We start from the raw sequence: 18,750 nt of genomic DNA, 5'->3' as shown, positions 1-18,750 counted from the left end.
CACCCCACTGTCTTCGTCATCCCAGGCTACCATGACAAAATATCATCAACTGAATGGCTTAAACAACAAAATTTTATTTTTTTACAAATGACAAGGCCAGACACAGACTGTCTGAATTCTTTGCTTCATAAGTAATTAGCTGAACTTTTACATCCATTGACCAACCTTTAGTTAAGCTTCTACGCCCCACACCCCTAAATTTTGACCTATCCTCAGCGTGACCAGCAATGGAATGTGGAACAATTCATTATAATGGCCCCTTCCGAGAATCGGCAGTCCTCCTCTTAGTCCCAGATTCTCCGAGACACGGGGATTAAAGGTGATGTGGTACCCGCTTCCTGTATTAGCTGCCAGTTCCCCTGGGCCCCCTCGGAAAACCTGCTTGCTTTGGGAAAGGGCTACTGGACAAAGCCAGAGGCAGTGGCCCCAGAATTGAGCCCCAAATTTCCAACTCGGCTGGGTGGCAGCAGCTCTTCACCGGCTTTGCAAGCCTCGTGGAGCATGAAGCTGGGGCTTGAAGTGGATGACCCGAGTACAGTCCCTGTCCCCCTTGCCCTTCAGGGGTGCCTGGCTCTGTAGAGGCAGTGGGGTCTCTGCGGACCTTCAGGGCTGGGGTGGGTTTGCAGCCTCAGGAATTTGGAAGCAAGGAGAGCCCTACAGGTCCTTTCACCTCCGTATAAGATGTTTTTCAGTTGGCTCTTGGCACAGTGGCAATGTACATCTTTACAGTGTTTTCCTTGTGCTCAGGGGATACCGACATTCCGGAGTCTCCCCAAGCCTGACCCAACTGTCAAGTAGCCGGGGGGTCTGTCTTCCACCAGTGGAGGGCTGACCTCAGTGATGATGGCAGGGAATGACAGGTTATGAGTGTTTACGCCAAAGCAGGAGAAGATTTAAAGTACAAACAAGAGATCAGAGAATGAATGGAAAGAATGACAAGAATTGAGGGAGAAAAAGGAGGCAAATAAAAAGAGGAGGAAAGCCAAAGGGAACAGAGGTGAGGGGTGGGGAAGAATGTATAAGAGAAGAAATGGGAAGAGAAAAAAAGAGGAAAGAGAAAAGACCAGAAAAAGGTGTGACCTTGGTCCATTGCTGCCACCTGCAGGCCCAGCCTCCCAAGCTCATTTTCAGCATGGAAGTATTTCCCCAGGTCTGTGCACAGAGTTGCCCAGAGTCCAGGCTGGTCTCACGCGCTGCAGGTGCCCATCCCGGTGTGGTGCAGCGTGGCTCAGAAACAAGAGCATGGACAAGGAGACCTGCAAGTAGTGCCGGACTCTGGCCTGCTCCCAATCCCAAACCAGGTCTAACCCACCAGAGCCTCTTTGTTGGCTTCTGCTTGAATGCCTCACCTGCTGCCCCCTCCCCTACCATCTCCCTCCCTCCTAGCTGCCTGCTACCTTCTTCTGTAGCCACATTAGGTGCAGATGTTCTGTAGACATGTGAACAGTGTGAAGTCTACAGTATCTGTTAGTATCACTTGCAGACATTTTGTCTCTGCCATTGGAAACAGATGGCATTTTTCTATTTTCTCTATCTTTTGTTAGATTATGAGGCCCAATCTGTGATTGAGGAGTTGGTTCCAAAATAGGAATTATCAGGAAAAACAAAGCCAAATAATCACCTCCAGAGAACTTCAGAATGACCCCCAAGAATGCAGGCTTGGAGGATTTGAAAACTGGGATGACACTCTTAAACTTCATCAGAGAAGTCCATCTCCAGGGCCCAGGCTCGGGCTCTTGCTGAGCAGCTCCAGAAAACCGGGAGGTGTCTTCCTCTTGGCAGTCCTGCCGCTAAACCCAGGGGTAAGAGGGCGGTAGGCGGGTGAGACCCAACTCAGTCCTTACTCCAAAATGAATTTCAAATAGACCTCAAAGGACTAGGTTAGTCAAAGGGCTCTCCCATGGGAGCATGTACAGTCTTCAAGAGGGGAAGGCTTTGATTTCACGCTAAACTGCAAATATCCAAAGAGCAAAAGGTTAAAGTAAAAGGACGACCTGTAAACTGGGGAAAACATTTACAACACATGTGGCAGGTAGAAGAGTAATTTCTTTACTACAGTTTGTACAAATCAATTCTTGAACAGATTAACCCAACAGAAAAGACTGCTGAAGAACATGAAAGAGCAATTCACAGAAAAAAAGGAAACACACATGGCTTTTGAGAACGAGGCACGATACCCAGTTTCACTCATAACTGAACACAAAACATGAGAGCATTTTTCATTTCTCAGATCAGAAAACAACAGTTTTATAGAGGCTTCAGGGAAATGGGCATTTCCATACATGTGCTCATATGCAATCTCTGTCGAAGTATCAATGCAGGTACCTGTATCAGTTCATCCCGCAAAGCGGCACACACGCCGAGGAGAGTGTGCCAGGGCACTCAGCATGGCACCGTTTCTAACAGCAAGGGGCAGGAAACCAGCTACATGCACCATGGCTCAGCCACACAATGGAAGACCGCACGGCAGTGAAAACAAAAGAATGAGGTAGATCGTATAGGCCAACAGAGCCATCTTCAAGACAAGTGAAAAGCAAGGGATGTAGACAGTGTATCCTAAGCTCCCGTGTGTGGGGGGTGGGGGGGTGCAGAATATTGTAAATGTGTGAACTATCTCTAGAAGGATCATTGAGATTTTTTTTCTTTTTACCACAGTTCTCTCTGGGTACCCTGGGCTGGGAGACTCACTCTTCACTGTTTGCTTTTGTACACCTTCAGATGAGGGGAGGGTCCCTGGAGGTGCACTGAGGAGGTGGCCTGGGAGAAGGGCACAGGTCCAGCCTCAGTTGTTCTAGCCCTGACTGAGGCTCCTGGCTCTGTAAGTGGGACAAGAGAACCTCGCTCCTGACAGAGGAGTTCATTGAGATAGAGACCTCCGGCACTTAGCGGAGCCCAGCACGCAGGAACTCCTCAACTAATGGGGCGGCGACGACCTTCCTACCAGCTCAGGTTGCCTCCCCCACTCTCCTCCCAACACCACAGATGTGCTGGCCACCGCGAGTGTGCATGGTGGCCTCAGAGAGGCACAAGGACACCTGGGCCTAGGGCCCTTCTGGCCTGGGCCAGGCCCCATTTGTCACGGGTCACATCTCACCAGGGTGTGGAGGCCTGGATTTCTGGTGTGAGATGTGCAAATTGCCCCTATGGCCCACTCATCCCATCTGTCCCTCCTGACCCCCTGCCACTCACTGGGTCAGAACCCCACGGTCCTCGGGGACTCTGACAGAAGCTGTTTGTGCGGTCTCCAGGATCCCTTTCTCTCACAGCCCGGCGCCCACACTACACGAGAACAGCTCACCGCTGTGCACGGCCCGAGCTTTCCCTTTCATCAACCTGCTTCCCGATCGTAAAAGATTCAGGCTCACCGTAAAAAAATGCAGGAAAGCTTAACCAGTGTTAACACCAGGTACATGATTTCCTTCCAGTCTTTTCTATGCTACAAAAAATCCTCTTAGAAACTAAACTGATTACTGCCAAAATGAAAAATTCACTAGAAAGGCAGAGAAATAATCAAGGTGGTCTCCCAGAAAATGGCACAAAGAAGTAGAAATAATAGAGAAAGTAGTTGAGGATCAATCCAGAAAGTCCAACATTTGACTGACAGGAATTCCTGACAGAATAAAAAACCAAAAAAAAATTTGAAAAGGAGGAATTGTGACATAACGCAAGAAAATTTCCAAGAGTAAGAATACCTGAGGACTGAGTAAATTCCACTGAGAACATTAGGAAATTGAGTACCCCGAGGATAAAGTGGATACTTTATTATTATTACTTATCCTCTCCTGAGGACATTCGTTTCATATCTTGTAGAGAGAAAGGAAAGGACAGAGGGAAACATCAGTGTGAGAAACACTGATTAGTTGCCTCCCGTACAAACCCCGACCAGGGGTTGAACCCGCGACCTAGGTATGTGCTCTGACTGGGAATCAAATCTGCAACCTTCTGGTTCATAGGACAGTCCAACCAGCTCAGCCACACCAGTCAGGGCAAAGTAGATACTCTAAAAGCTTCTGGGCATTGGGGTGGGGGAGCAGATCACAAAAATGCAAATACTATTTATTGTCAAAGAAATAGGAATCATATTGGAATCAGACATCCACAAACTTCTGAGGAAATTTTTCAATCAAGAATTCCAGAGCCAATCAAACTGCCAAACAAGTGTGACGGCAGTTTTGGCTGGACAAGCGTTCAACAACTTCGCCTTCTGTATGCTTGAGGCTGCGCTGCAGGACAGTGAGGGAGTCAAGGAAGAAAGAGGACGATGGAGGATTCGGGACACAACAGAGCCCGTGTAACAACAGAACTGCGGGCAGAGAGACCACCAGGACAGACTGGAACAGGACGTGCAGGGCTCAGGACGGGAAACAGGAGAAAACGGGACTCAAGAGAGTAACCGGAGGGAGAGTTTGAAAAAAACGACTGAGGACAAGCTAAAAGCAACCAGTGCAAGAGGAAAAGGCACCCAGGACTTCAGTGGAAACAAAAGGCTGCTTGCTCCAAAAAGGAAACAGTCAGAGTAAGCGACTCAGGCCTGCAGCGGACAACACTTCCCCAGCCACAATGACTCTGCGGCCACTTACTTTCAGCTTTGAGCACCAATCAATACACAAAGCATAAAGAGAGACTCCCTACGGTTACAGACTAGAATGGAAGAGTTCTCAGACCTGACACTGTCGGGGGCAGAGGTGGCAAAGGGAAGGAGAGAAAGGGCAGGTGCACCCCCACCTGACACAAGAGTAACTGACATGCTGTTTATAGTTAATACAATAAAAACTAAGTATGTACATATAGTAATTTATTTTTCCTGATTATAAAATTCTTGCTCCTTGTAGGAAATATGGAAATCACATTTTAAAAAACGCTTTTAATCACCCACAGGGCCTGGGTCCGAGCCGACGGTCTGCCGTTCACCACCGGTACAGCTGTGAACACGCCACTTAATCACTTGACCATGTGCTGGTATTTCTTTCAGGTAATTTGTCTGTACACTTTTTACTAGTGTGTGTAACATTATGGGGCCTGTACTGCACACAGAATTTCCAGCCCAGGTTGTTTCCACTTCAAAGCAGAGCAGTAAACTTTGGGTACACATCACGTCACACCCTCGTTTCTCAGTACACTTCTAAGTATGCATGCCCTTGGCCTAGGCCCATCAGAGGCTTCCCAGAGACGGGGCTTGAGGCTAATCTGCAAGGAAACCTATGTGGGCTGAGTAGGCAGGGGCTGGCTGGAGAGTGGAGGCGAGGAGTCAGGCACGCAGGGCGGGGGGAGCAAAGGCACACAGAGGAGCAAGCACGAGCCTCCAGGCTGTAGTCGAAGGTGCGCAGGAAGCAGAGAGAGGAGGTTGGAGAGAGACTATGAAGGGCTTAGTCAATCGTGTTAATGGATCCAGACAGCTTCCCATAGAAGACACAAGGAAAGGGTCTGGCAGACCTCGTGTGCTCAGGCACCCCGCATCTAGGACCGAGTTTGGCGCAAGGAGAGTGCATGATGAACATTTCTGTGCTGACCGTATGTATGACACACAGGAAGCCAGAATACCTCTTGGGTTTCTAGCCTGGGCACTGAATAATGCCAAGATTTGCTGAGGGAGGGGATTCAAAAGTAAGCTTTGTAGTCTCATCTCATTTTTGAAAACGTCACTGATGACGAATGCAGCACATCCCCAGGTGAGCCTCTGGGCACTGAGGGTACAGGAATAGGCCTCGGACAGCCAGTATGCCCCTAAAATGAGCACAGAACTGCAAGTGCCACCTGCATTTCTCCAGGAGGATCCACAACCTCCATGAGATTTTCAAAGCGGTTGTGACCCCAAAAAGGTCACGCTAACTGGATGGACCAGCAAGTGGAGAAGCAACAGAAGGGGGAGGACAACTGTCCGGACGGGGAAGAGACTGGACCCCGAGCGCAGAAGCTCAGATGTGCCCAGTCACACCTGCTTCCCTGCCTGGAGGGACTCACGGCCAGCTGTGCTGGACATCTGTTGGTCTCCCTTGAGAGTGGGGATGAGTTTCCTTGCTCAACCCTTGATGTCCATCACTAGGGCTGGCTCTGTGTCTGACAGCTCTTGGTAACTTCGGAAAATGAGGCTTCAAAGCTCCCATTCACTTCTAGCGAAACCCGCTGAAGGGAGACGACTCCCACCTCAGTGGACTCTGACCACGAGGGACAGCCCCTCCTCCCCTCTTATCAAGTGTACAGACCCTTGCTACTCTCGGTCGTAGCTCGGCCTCTTGCGGGCTCCTCTGTAAATGGGCTCCATGGCCTAGTGCACCCATTCCCGCCACCTGTGATCGCTCACTGAGGTCCATGAGGGGTCACCAACAAGGTCCCCACCAGCTCACAAGCAAGAACATGGCAGCCATCCCTCCAGCAGCTTGCTCCTGGCTACCCATGACTGCTATAGGCACTGCCTGCGCTCACTTCCAGGAACTGCTCAGGTACAAGTGCTGAGTACCCTGGGGAAGCCACGCGCCCACCACCCAAGTCCCTCTAAGGCTGACCCGGGTCACTAGTGGGAGAGCTGCTTTTTCAGGAAGTCCATGCTCCCATCCATGGCTCCAGTGCTGGAATTTACAAAACACCTGCAATCTCCCCAGGCCTCTGGGAGCACTATCACCTACGACCTGGCTCAGGAAGTCACAGGAAGCTAGCTGCCTGGCAGCCAGCCCAGCAAAGTCAACACCGGGCCCCCATACTAAGTGGCCGCCACTGGCCACCAGACTTTCAGAGGCACTAGGCTCTTTGGAGCCCTTCCCTAGCCCCTCCTTTTCTACCCTCTTCCCCTCCTCACGCACCCCGTAGACTATAAAGGCTGCAGCAAGCAAGGAAACCAGGACTCAAATCAACAGTCTGGAACAGAGGGAAGAAATAAACATTCAACCGGAACAGAATGAAGAAACAAGAATTCAAAAAAATAAGGAGAGTCTAGGACAACTTCAGACAAACCAACATCCAAATCATAGGGGTGCCAAAAGAAGAGGAAGAGCAAGAAATTGAAAACTTATTTGATGAAATAATGAACAAAAACTCCCCCAATTTGGTGAAGGAAATAGACATATAAGTCCAGGAAGCTCAGAGCGTTCCAAACAAGTTGGACCCCAAGAGGGACACACCAAGACCCATCATAATTAAAATGCCAAAGGTTAAGGATAAAGAGAGAATCTTAAAAGCATCTGTCTCCAAGAGAAAAGGAGACAGTTACCTACAAAGGAGTTCCCATAAGATTATCAGCTGATTTCTCAAAAGAAACCTTGAAGGCAAGAAGGAGCTGGCAAGAAGTATTCCAAGTCATGAATAGCAAGAACCTATATCCAAGATTACTCTATCCAGCAAAGCTCTCATTTAGAATGGAAAGGCAGGTAAAGTGCTTCCCAGGTAAGGTAAAGTTAAAGGAGTTCACCATCACCAAGCCTTTATTATATGAAATGTTAAAGGGACTCAGCTAAGAAAAATATCAAAACTATGAACAGGGAAATGATGACAAACTCACAACTATCGACAACCGAACCTAAAAAAAACCCCCAAAAGAACAAAAACAAACTAAGTGAACTAGAACAGAAACAGAATCATAGAAATGGAGATCACATGGAGGGTTATCAGTTGGGAGGGGCGGGGGAAAATTGGGGAAAAGGTACAGGGAATAAGAAGCATAATTGGTAGGTGCAAAAAGAGAAAGGGGGAGGTTAATAGTAGTACAGGAAATAGAGAAGCCAAAGAACTTCTATGTAGGACCCATGGACATGAACTAAGGGGAGGACTGTTGGAGGGAATGGGGGTACTGGGTGGAGGGGGACAAAGGGGAGAAAAGAAAGGGACAACTGTAATAGCCTAATCAATAAAATATACTTAAAAAGAGAAAAAAAATTGAAGAGCCCTAGGTGACATGCAGTCACGGTGAAGACTGCTGCTTCTCCGCAGGGTCACCGATCCCCAAACCTAGAGTAATGGCACAATCACCCGGCGCCTCTTCGGAACCCCCTGGGATTGGAACTCTTTCACAAGTAAATTACAATCATGCATGACTAAGCATGAGAATGAACATACAATGTACAGCTAAACACAGTTTACCTGTCCTAACGCTCACACATGCCAGGTGACAGCTTCCAGGAAAGTATACCATTGGCCCCTTGGTGGGTCAGTCACCGATTTATCCTGAACTTCACACCTGCTCCCCTTTTTTGGGCTTCCGGATCATGCTGGGTTGGGGGGACTCTTAACCTGTTCCTACTCTAGCAGACGTGTGGTGCCATCTCTAGATCTCTCCACTCCCAGACAGGGGGGCAGAAGCAGTCACTGCCAGGGTTAGTGAGGACTTGGGCATCTTTGATTCTTCTTAATGAATTCTGATTTCTCGTGTTTGTGTCCGTCTCATTCAGGGTGGCGTGGGGAAAAGAAGATGCACGCGCTTTGATGAAAAACTGTAGTTGAAGGGGAGAAAGAACTCAGTAAGCTTTCTTGCGTATGCCTTCTGTATGGGGAAGTGCTCTGTAAATTACCAAACACCATGACGATAACACCCGGTCTTGCAGACACGAGACAATGAGAGCACGGGCCTTCTGCACGCGGAGTTGCCCCAAACTGCTTGTCACAGGTGCGGCGTTCACGATCAATGCTCTTGCATGCCGAAAGGCGGTGGTGGACAGACCCAGAGGTCAGGAGACTTACATTCCAGTCTTAGATTTGCTGTCTGCTGGTCACACTGCTGAAGGCACACCCCAAAATCCGTCACCTCAGCTTCCTTCCCTAAAAATGAGACCACACACCCCTTTCTCAGCTTTCCGCAGATCTGGGTGGGGATTACAGGTGGCTGGACAAGCAGCATGGCAGAACAAAGAGAATCTGGATGTGGGTCTTGGATTTGAATGCCGGCTGTCACTTGTCACGTGGCCTTGCTTTAAATGACCACTTGCAGGTAAATGGGGCAAACACCTCCCTCAGTGCTGCAAGGATTAAGGAAATGATCTACCTGAAGCATGAGGTAAGTGCTGGGTGTCACGGTGCTATGCGGGAAGGTGCACCCACAAAGCATCAAGTTCCATATAAATACAAGGCAATATTACATAACTCTACCTACTGCATAGTTTTATAAATAATTTCCCAAGAGTAAAAAGGCTCAGTGGTAACATGTATCTTACCTTAGACAGTTTCTTCATCCTTCTAAGTTTTCATATTCCAATACCTTTGAACTTCTCAAAAACAAACAAACAAAAAAACTAAGACCTTACAAACCCCACTCCTCCCCCTCTGTCCCCTTCCACTTCCTCCTTTGGTCCCCTCAGAGTTAGAAGGGCCCCACTTTCCCTAAAGACCGTCCCGAAAGTGGGGATGCCGCCTAGACTGGGGAGAAAACATGGGCCGGCCTCCAGGCCAGCTTTTCCCATGACTCCTCTCCCTGGGAAAGGGCTGAGGGGAGCCTCTCTCCGAACGGAACGCAGGGGAACCGGGGTTATGGGGAGAGGTGTGAAGTGCCTCAGCGTGCTGTCTCCATCCATCCCCAAGCGCTCGGCCACGCAGACTGGGGAATGGTCTGGAGAGACTCACCAGGGCCCCCAGAGCTCTGCCACACCAGGGCTCATGAGGCGCAGCCAATGAGGGAAGCAGCCGTTTTCTCGCTTTTGTCCATTTCAGGAGGCGTAGACAGTAAACAGGCTTATAAAAAATGTTTTGATTACCTAGGGAATGGAAAGCTTATAAATATTCATAGGTGAGTTGTTGGTGAATTGCTACCCCAAATGGAATTACCAGTTAAAAAAATCAAAATTTAGCTTCCAATTACCTTTCCCCAAATGGGACCTTCATCACTTAGCTGCGTAGGACCCGTTTCTGAGAAAGCCACATTCTCCTGCAGGCAACATCACCGCTAAGGGGACAGTTAAAAACAAAGCCCATGCCTGTGGGAGCTTTGTTTTAATTTCCTTAACATCTGCCTCTGAAATGCTCGTGTTTTGTGCTGCACTCCTGAAAGATGTGATTTTCAAGGGCAGAGCAGGCCTCATCTTTACAGAGGAGGAAGGAAACAGCAGAGGCGTCTACGCCCTTGACCTGTCACTCGACCAGGTGGGTCCTGTGGTGCCGCATGAGGTGTGAGTTGGAGATGAAGGCTGCGCCGCACTTCTCACACTCGTAGGGCTTCTCCCCGGTGTGGGTCCGCTGGTGCACCGTGAGGCTCGACCTCTGCCTGAAGGCCTTGCCACACTCACTGCATGTGTACGGCTTCTCCCCGTTATGGATCCTCTGATGAATGAGCAGGTACGAGCTGCAGGTGAAGGCCTTCCCACACTCGTTACACACGTAGGGAAGATCCCCACTGTGAATCCTCTGGTGCACGATAAGGCAAGAGAGCTGACTGAAGGCTTTTCCACACTCGCTGCAGTCATAAGGTTTCTCTGCGGTGTGGATTCTCTGGTGCACGATCAGGTGTGAAAAACAACTGAAGGCCTTTCCACACTCTTTACACTCATATGGCTTCTCACCAGTATGGCTTCGCTGATGCACAATGAGATTGGCGCTCTGGGTAAAGGCTTTGCCGCAGTCAGCACAGGCAAAGGGCTTCTCCCCGGTGTGGATCCTCTGGTGGACGATGAGGTTGGAGCTCCGAGTAAATGTTTTCCCACACTCGTTACACTCGTAGCACTTTTCTGTGATGTGGACCTTCTGGTGCCGAGCAAGCTGGGAGCTGTAGCTGAAGGCTTTCTCACACTCACTGCACTTGAAGGTTTTCTCTAAGGAGTGGATCTTTTGATGCACCGTCAGGTTGGAACTCTGGGTGAAGGCCTTCCCACACTTGGCACACACGTAGGGCTTCTGCCCAGTGTGGATTCGCTGGTGCACAACGAGGTTGGCGCTCTGGATGAAGGCCTTGCCACACTCGTGACACTCGAAGGGCTTCTCTCCAGTGTGGATTCGCTGGTGCACAACGAGGTTGGCGCTCTGGCTAAAGCCTTTCCCGCACTCGCTGCAGGTAAAAGGTTTCTGCCCAGGCTGGCTGTTCTGGTTTTTAACGGGGCCAGAACTGAGGCGGTATCTTTCCCTAGCTTTCTGACATTTCTGGTCGTCCTCTTCTTTGAAGCTTTCAGGTAGGTGACAGTCCTTCATGGCCACTTGTCTGAAGTCTTTCTTCTCCCTTTTTATCCTCTGCCTCTTTAACATGGTCCCCTTTTCACACCTTCCTTCCAACTCCAGTCCTAGAGAGTCAGCTTTCCGGATTCTTCCTGATATCAGGAAGGGTTTTTCTGCTTCATCACATATTTCAGTTTTTGGAACCAGTAACTGTGGGTTCTTGGTTTCAGCTCCTGAAACAAACAAAAATACACACGTCAGCTTCTGCTGACCTGGAGAAAGAGGAGGATCATAACGTCACGACGGTCAGGAAGTATGCGACTTCAGAGTCTGCAAAAGGGCCCATCTCAGGAGAGCATCCCCTCACATGGCCCCTCTCCTCCACAGGTTCTCCTGCCAGGTCCACAACCTCTCACGCCCAGAGCGGAATCCCGATGGCCTCTCCGACACTTCTCTTTACCTCCATTAGACACTTAACTTGCTGCCTCATGCCAGGGCAGTGGTCTCCAGATGGGTGTCCTCCCAGCTGTCTGAGCCTGAGCGCACCACTGGGACCAGTCCGGAAGGACACCAGTGTGTGCCAGGCTTGTCCTCCCACCTTGGTCTCCCAGTGCGGATCTGCTCATAACCCATGGCTCATCAGGGAGATTCCCTACATGCGAGTGGAGATCTAGGCAACTTAGGCATGCATGAGGACGCTGGATCTCAAAGAGAAGGTAAGCAGGGACAGAAAGGGCCACGCTGGACACCAAGACAACTAGAGTGGCCAAAAGCCTCCGAAACACCAAGAGGCTGTGCAGCAGCGCAAGTTAAGAGCATGAATCCTGGAGCGAGACTGCACGGTTTCAAATCCCTGCTCTGCCACATACCAACCACTTCTCTGTGCCTCAGTTTCCTTACCTCTGATGTAGGGACAATGACAGCCTCTACCTCATTACAGCACGAGAGGAGGAACCGAGTTCCTCTGTGTCAACTGCCGAGAAGTGCCATGGAGCACGGGAAGCGGCTCTGTGCCTGCAGTGACTTTTGGCCTGACCAGTGGTGCTGTGGGTCCCGGTGCTGGGAGCCAGGACAGGTGAACCTTAGGGGACAGCACTTCCTGTAGTGACAGATGGCAACACTAGAGGGACTAAAGGACAATGGAGTAAACACCTCAGCCCTAGTGTTGAGGAAACAGCCTCGCTTTGTACCAGAGAAAGCTGCCCTTGTGAGTTAAGTGTAAGGCACGGTGTAGCCTGCTCCACTCTGCAGAACAATAGCATGAGAACACTGAAACTTACTTCATTTAAAAATTTTTTAAGATTTTATTTATTTATTTTTAGAGAGAGAGGAAGGGAGGGAGAAAGAGAGGGAGAGAAACATCAATGTGTGGTTGCCTCTTGCACACCCCCAGCTGGGAACCTGGCCCACAACCCAGGCATGCGCCCTGAGTAGGAATCGAACCAGCGATCCGTTCAGTTCACAGGCGGGCACTCAGTCCACTGAGCCACACCAGCCAGGGCTGAAACTTCCTGGAGTTTTAGAATTCTGACGAGTCTCTGGTTGCTCTACATTGCATCGGGACCCTGATGGTGTCAACAAGGGGTCCTGCAGTCAGTGACATCACAGCTCTGCCTGTCTCCTCTCCAGCCCACTGCCCTTGACTGCGCAATGCGCACCCACGCAGCCACGGCCACACTCCACCAGAGCTGGCAGAGCAAACCCTTATTAAGTGTTTGGGAATTAAATAAAGCTCAGGAGCACCACTCAAACAACAAGGAGAGTGGGATGAGTGTGAGCAGGGGTGGGAGGCAGGCCTTCCCACTGGCAGTGTCAGCTCGGAAGGGAGAGCTGCATCGCCCAGCAACTGCCAGGGGAATCCAGCATCCACAGGACGCCCTATTGGCCCGGGCCAGGGGAACTCTCTAGCCAGAGATGCGTGGCTGCGACAGAGCAACACAGGGTGCCGGACAACAGCCCCGTTTAGCTGCCTGGTTAAGACGATGGTGACTTGAAAATCCATCACGACCATTCGGGTAAGAAGGGCGGTGTCACAGAAAGGAACGGCCTGAGTACGAGATGCAGTAGAACCCCGAACATGACAATAAAAAAATCTGAGACGTTCATCTTTTTCTGGTTATGTCTACTCCCACTGCTCTCTGTCTTTTTTTAAGGCTGCTCCATTTTTCTTACTGTAGTTTAACTGTTCTTGTATCTTCTTACTTTTTCTCTCTACCTCTTTTCCCTTCTGCCTCTCTTATTGCTCTCCTCTCATGGTGTTTATTTTTTTTTAATTTTAAGTGAACTATTCCAATTTTTCTCTTGCATAGTTTTGTGTCTCTTCCGCTTTTCTTTTGCTCATCACTCTTCTTGTTTCTGTTCTGGCCTATTCTTTATGTTGCACCTATGTTGCACCTTACTTTTCTCCCTTTTACCGCTCCTTCCCTGCATTTCTCAGCCCCTTCTCCCCTTCAGCTCACCATTAGCACTACAGGGCCCACCCCCTGCCAAGCAGGTTCCCCAACAGAATATGCCCATGGACCTGTCAGCTCATCCCCTCACTCACTCCCCTGACCGCACTCCCACCTTCCTTACTGAGACTTAGAAACACCAAAGATGAGGACCAGTGGGAGCTACTGAACCAATCAGATCCAACAACAGAACATTCTTTGTATCCGCACAGTGCTGCATGTTAAAATTCTTACAGAAGCAGGAACAACTGCAGCTCACAAGGTCTTGGTGTAAGCGCTTATTTACCAGCTCCATCACACAGACAGATGAAGAACAAGGGTCTTGGCAAGTACCCAGGGAGGCCAAGGCCAATCCTGTGTGCTCAAGCTCAAATCAAAATCAAAAGTATTTTTCTTTTACTTTTTTAATTAGCTGCTGACTACATCCTGAGATATGAAGGGTAATTTGATATACCAAATTTGTATAAGTCCAGTTCATTAGATTTACTAAAGATTTACGTTTATCAAGATTTATAAGATTTATAAGTCTGCTTGCTTAGGTGTAGGTGGAATTAAATGACCAAAAAAGTTAAATTTGTAAAACTTGAAGGTTACCTAACCATGAATTAAATAAAAAGTACAAGTGTTCTCATGTTTATAAAAATGTTTCTAGATGTATAAATTAACTAAAAATAAGGAATTCTTAAAAGCTTCAAAACTTGATTTTAAATGTATCAACTTTAATAAATTCAGTATTATATAGGAAACTACAGCTAAACTCTCTGACTTTAAAAACCCAGAAACATGTCAAAATTCCAAAGCACTTTCATGCATATCATATGACTTTACATCGAGATGAAACTTCTCCTTCACTTGTGCGAGAGCTAAAAAAGGGCAGGTCTGTCTAATCCACTGCTCTATCCCCAGCACCACCACCCTGCATGGTGCACGGGAAGCCGCCCCGGACAAACCCTGCATCTACTGAATGAAGGCAGCCCGCCTCACAGCACAGAAGTGAAGGTCCAGAGAACGGGAGGATTGGCTCAAGGCCACACAGTTATCGAGGCGGAGGAGCAACTACCCTCAGGTCTCTCTTACTTCTCAGAGCTCAGCGTTCCCACTATCTCCTGCTGCTGGGGAAATGCTAGAAGCAGTGGAAGTCAGTCTTGGCTGGGAACCGAGTCCTGAAGGAGGAGGCCGAGAAGGAAAATGGAGGCCCTTCCTGGTGGGTGAGTGCAGCTGTTGGAGTTAAGACTATGAAGCAGAGAATAGTGGTACACAGGCATGCTCCACTGAGAGCGGAACAGAGAGCAGAAGGTGGGGAACAGAACCTGCGGAGAGTTCGGGCAATAAGGGAAAAGGGGACAAGAAGGTGGAGACCCTCACCCTCCTCACAACACTGGTTTAGGGAAGTGACCTGGTCCGAAAACGCCTGAGGACCTGGCCAGGGAGGAGAGTGGGTTGCTCAGGCTCTGCCCCGTGCCAGGCAGACTCACAGAATGAATGCCGGAGGGGCCTCGGCAGTTACCCAGGGGTTGCCTCCACAACACAGGACTCACAGCGACCCCTTCTCACCACGGTTACGCGTCACTCTGCCGGCAAGCTTCTGCCACTGCTAGACACACAGAACATACTTCCCTTTCCTGAGTCCCGGCTTAGAGAACCAGGGGATATGCCACTGAACCCTCCATGAAGAGGGTTTTGAACACCATTATAGCGGACACAACTGCTCAAAACCTTCTAGAATTTGCACAAAGATCTAGGAAACAGAACGCCCCCACGGCATTTTCTCAAAATCACCGTAAAAGATGAGCCCTGCCACCTTCGGTAGCTTTTCTTGCAGGCTCACCAACCTATGCTAAACACAGAGTACACCAAGAGGACACCTACCTACATGTGTGAATAGATATGAGACCTGCTGAACAATAAATGTGAGGAAAAGGCAAATCTGAAGTTCACCTGTGTTTGTCTGGGGTCTTGCCTGTATGCAAAAATAAGCCATTTCCCGTAACAAATGCATAGGCAGCTTCCAGCCTTCTGAAGCAGGGGGCTGAACTTACCTGCAGAGGCCATGTTCCCATGAGTCTCCAATACCTCGCTCCTGGCCAGGTTCCCTAGAAACGAGTAGCTGCCGAGGGCTGCAGCCGCGGGCACCTCCTGCGCTGCTTTCAGGACTACGGCCATGTCCCAGAATGCGTTCTGACCCTAGAGACAGGCAGGCACAGGTCGTGTATGAGAGGATGGTCGCAGGGGCGGGCGGGAGTCAGGTATGACCACAGCTTTTGAGGACGAGAACGTACCTATTCCTGAAAACCATAAAATCACCAACCCTCCCCCCCAAAACCTTTTTTTTAAAGAAAAAGGAAGCCAGAGTCTTTCCTAATCCCCAAGACGAATTAGGCAGAGAAGCCAGCCTGCCGCCTTCTTCCCTATCAGTGTGATTCCACCTCACTGCCCTCTCTAGCATCCACGCCTGACTTGCCAGTGAGTGCATGATAAGAGACATTTTCCAGAGTAGGGTCTTCTAAGATCTAGAGATCGAAGATGGTCACATTATCACAGGGAGCCTCACCTGGCTAGTAACGCTAAGGGGTGTGCTGGAAAACAGAAGGACCACAGTGTATGCACAGCCTCACCGTCAAAGTGTGGTCCGCAGTTGGAAGGAATCACCATCACCTGTGGGCTTGTGGGAAATGCAGAACCTCAGGCCACACCCAGACCTTCGAATCAGAACCTACACTTTAACAAGACCCTGCTGCAGGGGTTCCCATGCATATTGAAGTTTGAGAAACGCGGGTCAGAGTTCGCAAATCCTGACTAGAATCACCTAAACAGTTTTTAAAACTGTAGAAGTCTGGGTTTCCCCAACAGAGATGCTGATTTAGCTGGAATGAGGTATGGCATGGACATCAAAGTTTTTAAAAATCTCCCCAGGTAACCCTGTGTAGCAGAGTTTGAGAACCCCCAGTTTATAAAGTACTAAATGTCACACCAGTCAGAAGAGAATGTTCCCATCATCTTCCAAAGGACTGAGGGCCAGGGCCCTAGCTAGAAACAAGCCCAGGTGTACAGGCGGAGGGACAGTGGACCCTCTGAAACTGCTCGAGAGCTCCAGTTCTCTCCTCCCTCATTCCTTCCAGGCCGTTACTCACCTTCTCCTCCTGCTCTGCCACATGCAGGCCTCTCCGAGGGTCCTCTCCAGGAGGCCAGACTTGCACGTTCTCAGAGTGCACTTGCTGGCTGGATGGCTGCCCTAGGAAGCTTTCCTCCTCCTCCTCCTCCTCCTCCTTTTTCACTGTCACCAGGCCCCAAGGGGCCAGGGCCATGGCCTCTCTCAAATCGGCAGTCATCTTCTCTGCTCAGCAGGAGAACTCCTAGCGCTGGGGGCTGCCCAGCAGAGGTCAAGCCCCATCTAATCTTTCAGTTTCAGGGGTTTCTTCTCAAGTTTCTTCCCGGGGCCAGGGACGAGTACTGTCTCCTGAGAAATCGGAAAACATCGTTAGCACTGAGCAGAGGTCTGCCTGGCGGCCAGCAGGCCCACTGGCCAACCTCACCGGTGCCTGGCCAGGTGGCCCCGCAGCAGGGGTCCCTATCCGCCTCACTCGCAGGACGGAAGGGGCTGAGGTGTAAACATGTACTTTGTCCCCGTGATCATCACATTGCAAGCAGTCCACTGATTTTTCCTGTTATAACATTAATACATTTTTATTATAAAAACTTGAAAAATACAGAAAATCATTAAGAAAAATCACCTCTGGTCCACCTCCAAAGAGATAACCCCTGTGTATCGTAGAATATATTTCTTTTCTTTTAGAATAGACTTCTTTTAAGGAAAACTTCCGACCACGCTGAATATCACGACAACTTGAACTTTTTGTGTCTAACCGTGGGAATTCTTGCTTTCACAATTACCATCACGTTCGTCTGTCTGTCTTTAAGAAGGGACACTACACGCTGGCTGGTGAGGCCCCTGTGGTTAGAGCACCACCCTGTATACTAAGAGGCTGGGGGTTTGATCCCCGGTCCAGGAACATATGGGAAGCAACCCTCAAGGTGTCTCTCTCACACTGATGTTTCTTTCCGCCCTTTCTTCTCTAAAGTCAATAAGCATATTTAAAAGAAGTTTTTTAAAAAATAAGAAGGGAGATAACAACCCAAAGATCTTAGTGCCAAAGAGAAATAACAGAATGAAGAAAAGAATCTCAACAAAAAGACTGGGAGGCTGGACACCAACATGTTAGGGGTGGTTACCACTGGATGATGTGATTACAGGTAGTTTTGAGGTTCTTTCTGTTGGATTTTTACCTTTTCCATTTCTTCCAAATGTCCTGTGAGATTAAATATTACTCTTAAGATAAAAAGGATTTTTCACGTTGCCAGTCTTCACACTTATCATTTTCAGTAGCTACACAATAACCTGTGGTGTTAATTACCATTCTCGCTGAACAAGATCAAGTAACACAGAAATAGACAGAATTAAATATACACCCTACACAACACCACCACCACACATACACACAGGTTACCAGTTTAGTTGGTCTTTTCCCTGCATTGCCATACATGTATGTACACCTTCACAGGTTAATTTTTCCACAGCAAGTTGTATCACACATGTATAATCATCAGTAATTGCACTGTGTGTTTTTGAGCTCGATTTCCCTATTTCACAACGGTCCAGTCGTCTTAGATGCATGCTTCAATGTAAGTGCATTGAGAGCTCTCACATTCTGGCACAGCACTTCAATCACCGCCACAATTAACCTAGCCATCTCTTACTTATGAACCACTGCTTTAGGAAAAGGAATTTTGATTCTTTTCAGTTATGTTCTTAATAATTAATGCTAATTTTTTTTCTGTGAAAATCAAGTAAAAGGGATTACTGGTTGAAGGATTTTACGGTTGACTTGGATTGCCAGATTGCTTTCTAAACGACCACACCAAATCACACCGCCACCAACTTGCCAGTACTCGTGCATCCTAGACGAGCCAGCAAGTTTTTGTTTTGAAAAATTTTGGTGATAAAATTATCTTAACACTTTCGTTGTTCCCCTTTACCTGCTTTATTGGGAGCGGGGGGAATTGCTGCCCTGGGCCAGGGGTAGCTCAGCTGGTCAGAGCATCATCCTAATTGTCAAGGCTGTAGGTTTGATGCCCCATCAGGGCACATGCAAGGATCAACCCATGAATGCATAAACGATTGGAACAGCAAATAGTGTGTCTTTCTCTCCCTTCCTCTCTCTCTCTAAAAATCAATGAATAA

General features: G+C 48.9%; 1 protein-coding gene across 5 annotated transcripts in view; it reads right to left on the bottom strand.

Annotated features, from left to right (window-relative positions):
- Positions 1 to 18,750, bottom strand: part of LOC112309799 (zinc finger protein 197) — a 56,098-nt gene that overhangs the window by 20,379 nt on the left and 16,969 nt on the right. The window contains exons 2-5 of one of the 5 annotated variants that reach the window (XR_008427574.1): positions 16,643 to 16,968; positions 15,551 to 15,695; positions 9,138 to 11,294; positions 335 to 8,745 (exon numbers count right to left, since the gene is read on the bottom strand). Coding sequence is in view for 2 of the 5 variants with exons in the window: in XM_024566006.3 (XP_024421774.2) it covers positions 10,048 to 11,294; positions 15,551 to 15,695; positions 16,643 to 16,840 (1,590 nt within the window). In the remaining 3 variants the exon portion in view is untranslated. Of the gene's footprint in view, positions 11,295 to 15,550; positions 15,696 to 16,642; positions 16,969 to 18,750 lie in introns of those variants that run through there. The other 4 variants (XR_006656248.2, XR_006656247.2, XM_024566006.3 and 1 more) reach the window with 4 other exon arrangements.

This window comes from Desmodus rotundus, chromosome 8, assembly GCF_022682495.2.
Source record: "Desmodus rotundus isolate HL8 chromosome 8, HLdesRot8A.1, whole genome shotgun sequence".
Taxonomy (NCBI): domain Eukaryota; kingdom Metazoa; phylum Chordata; class Mammalia; order Chiroptera; family Phyllostomidae; genus Desmodus; species Desmodus rotundus.
This window is presented reverse-complemented; position numbering and strand designations above follow the sequence as displayed.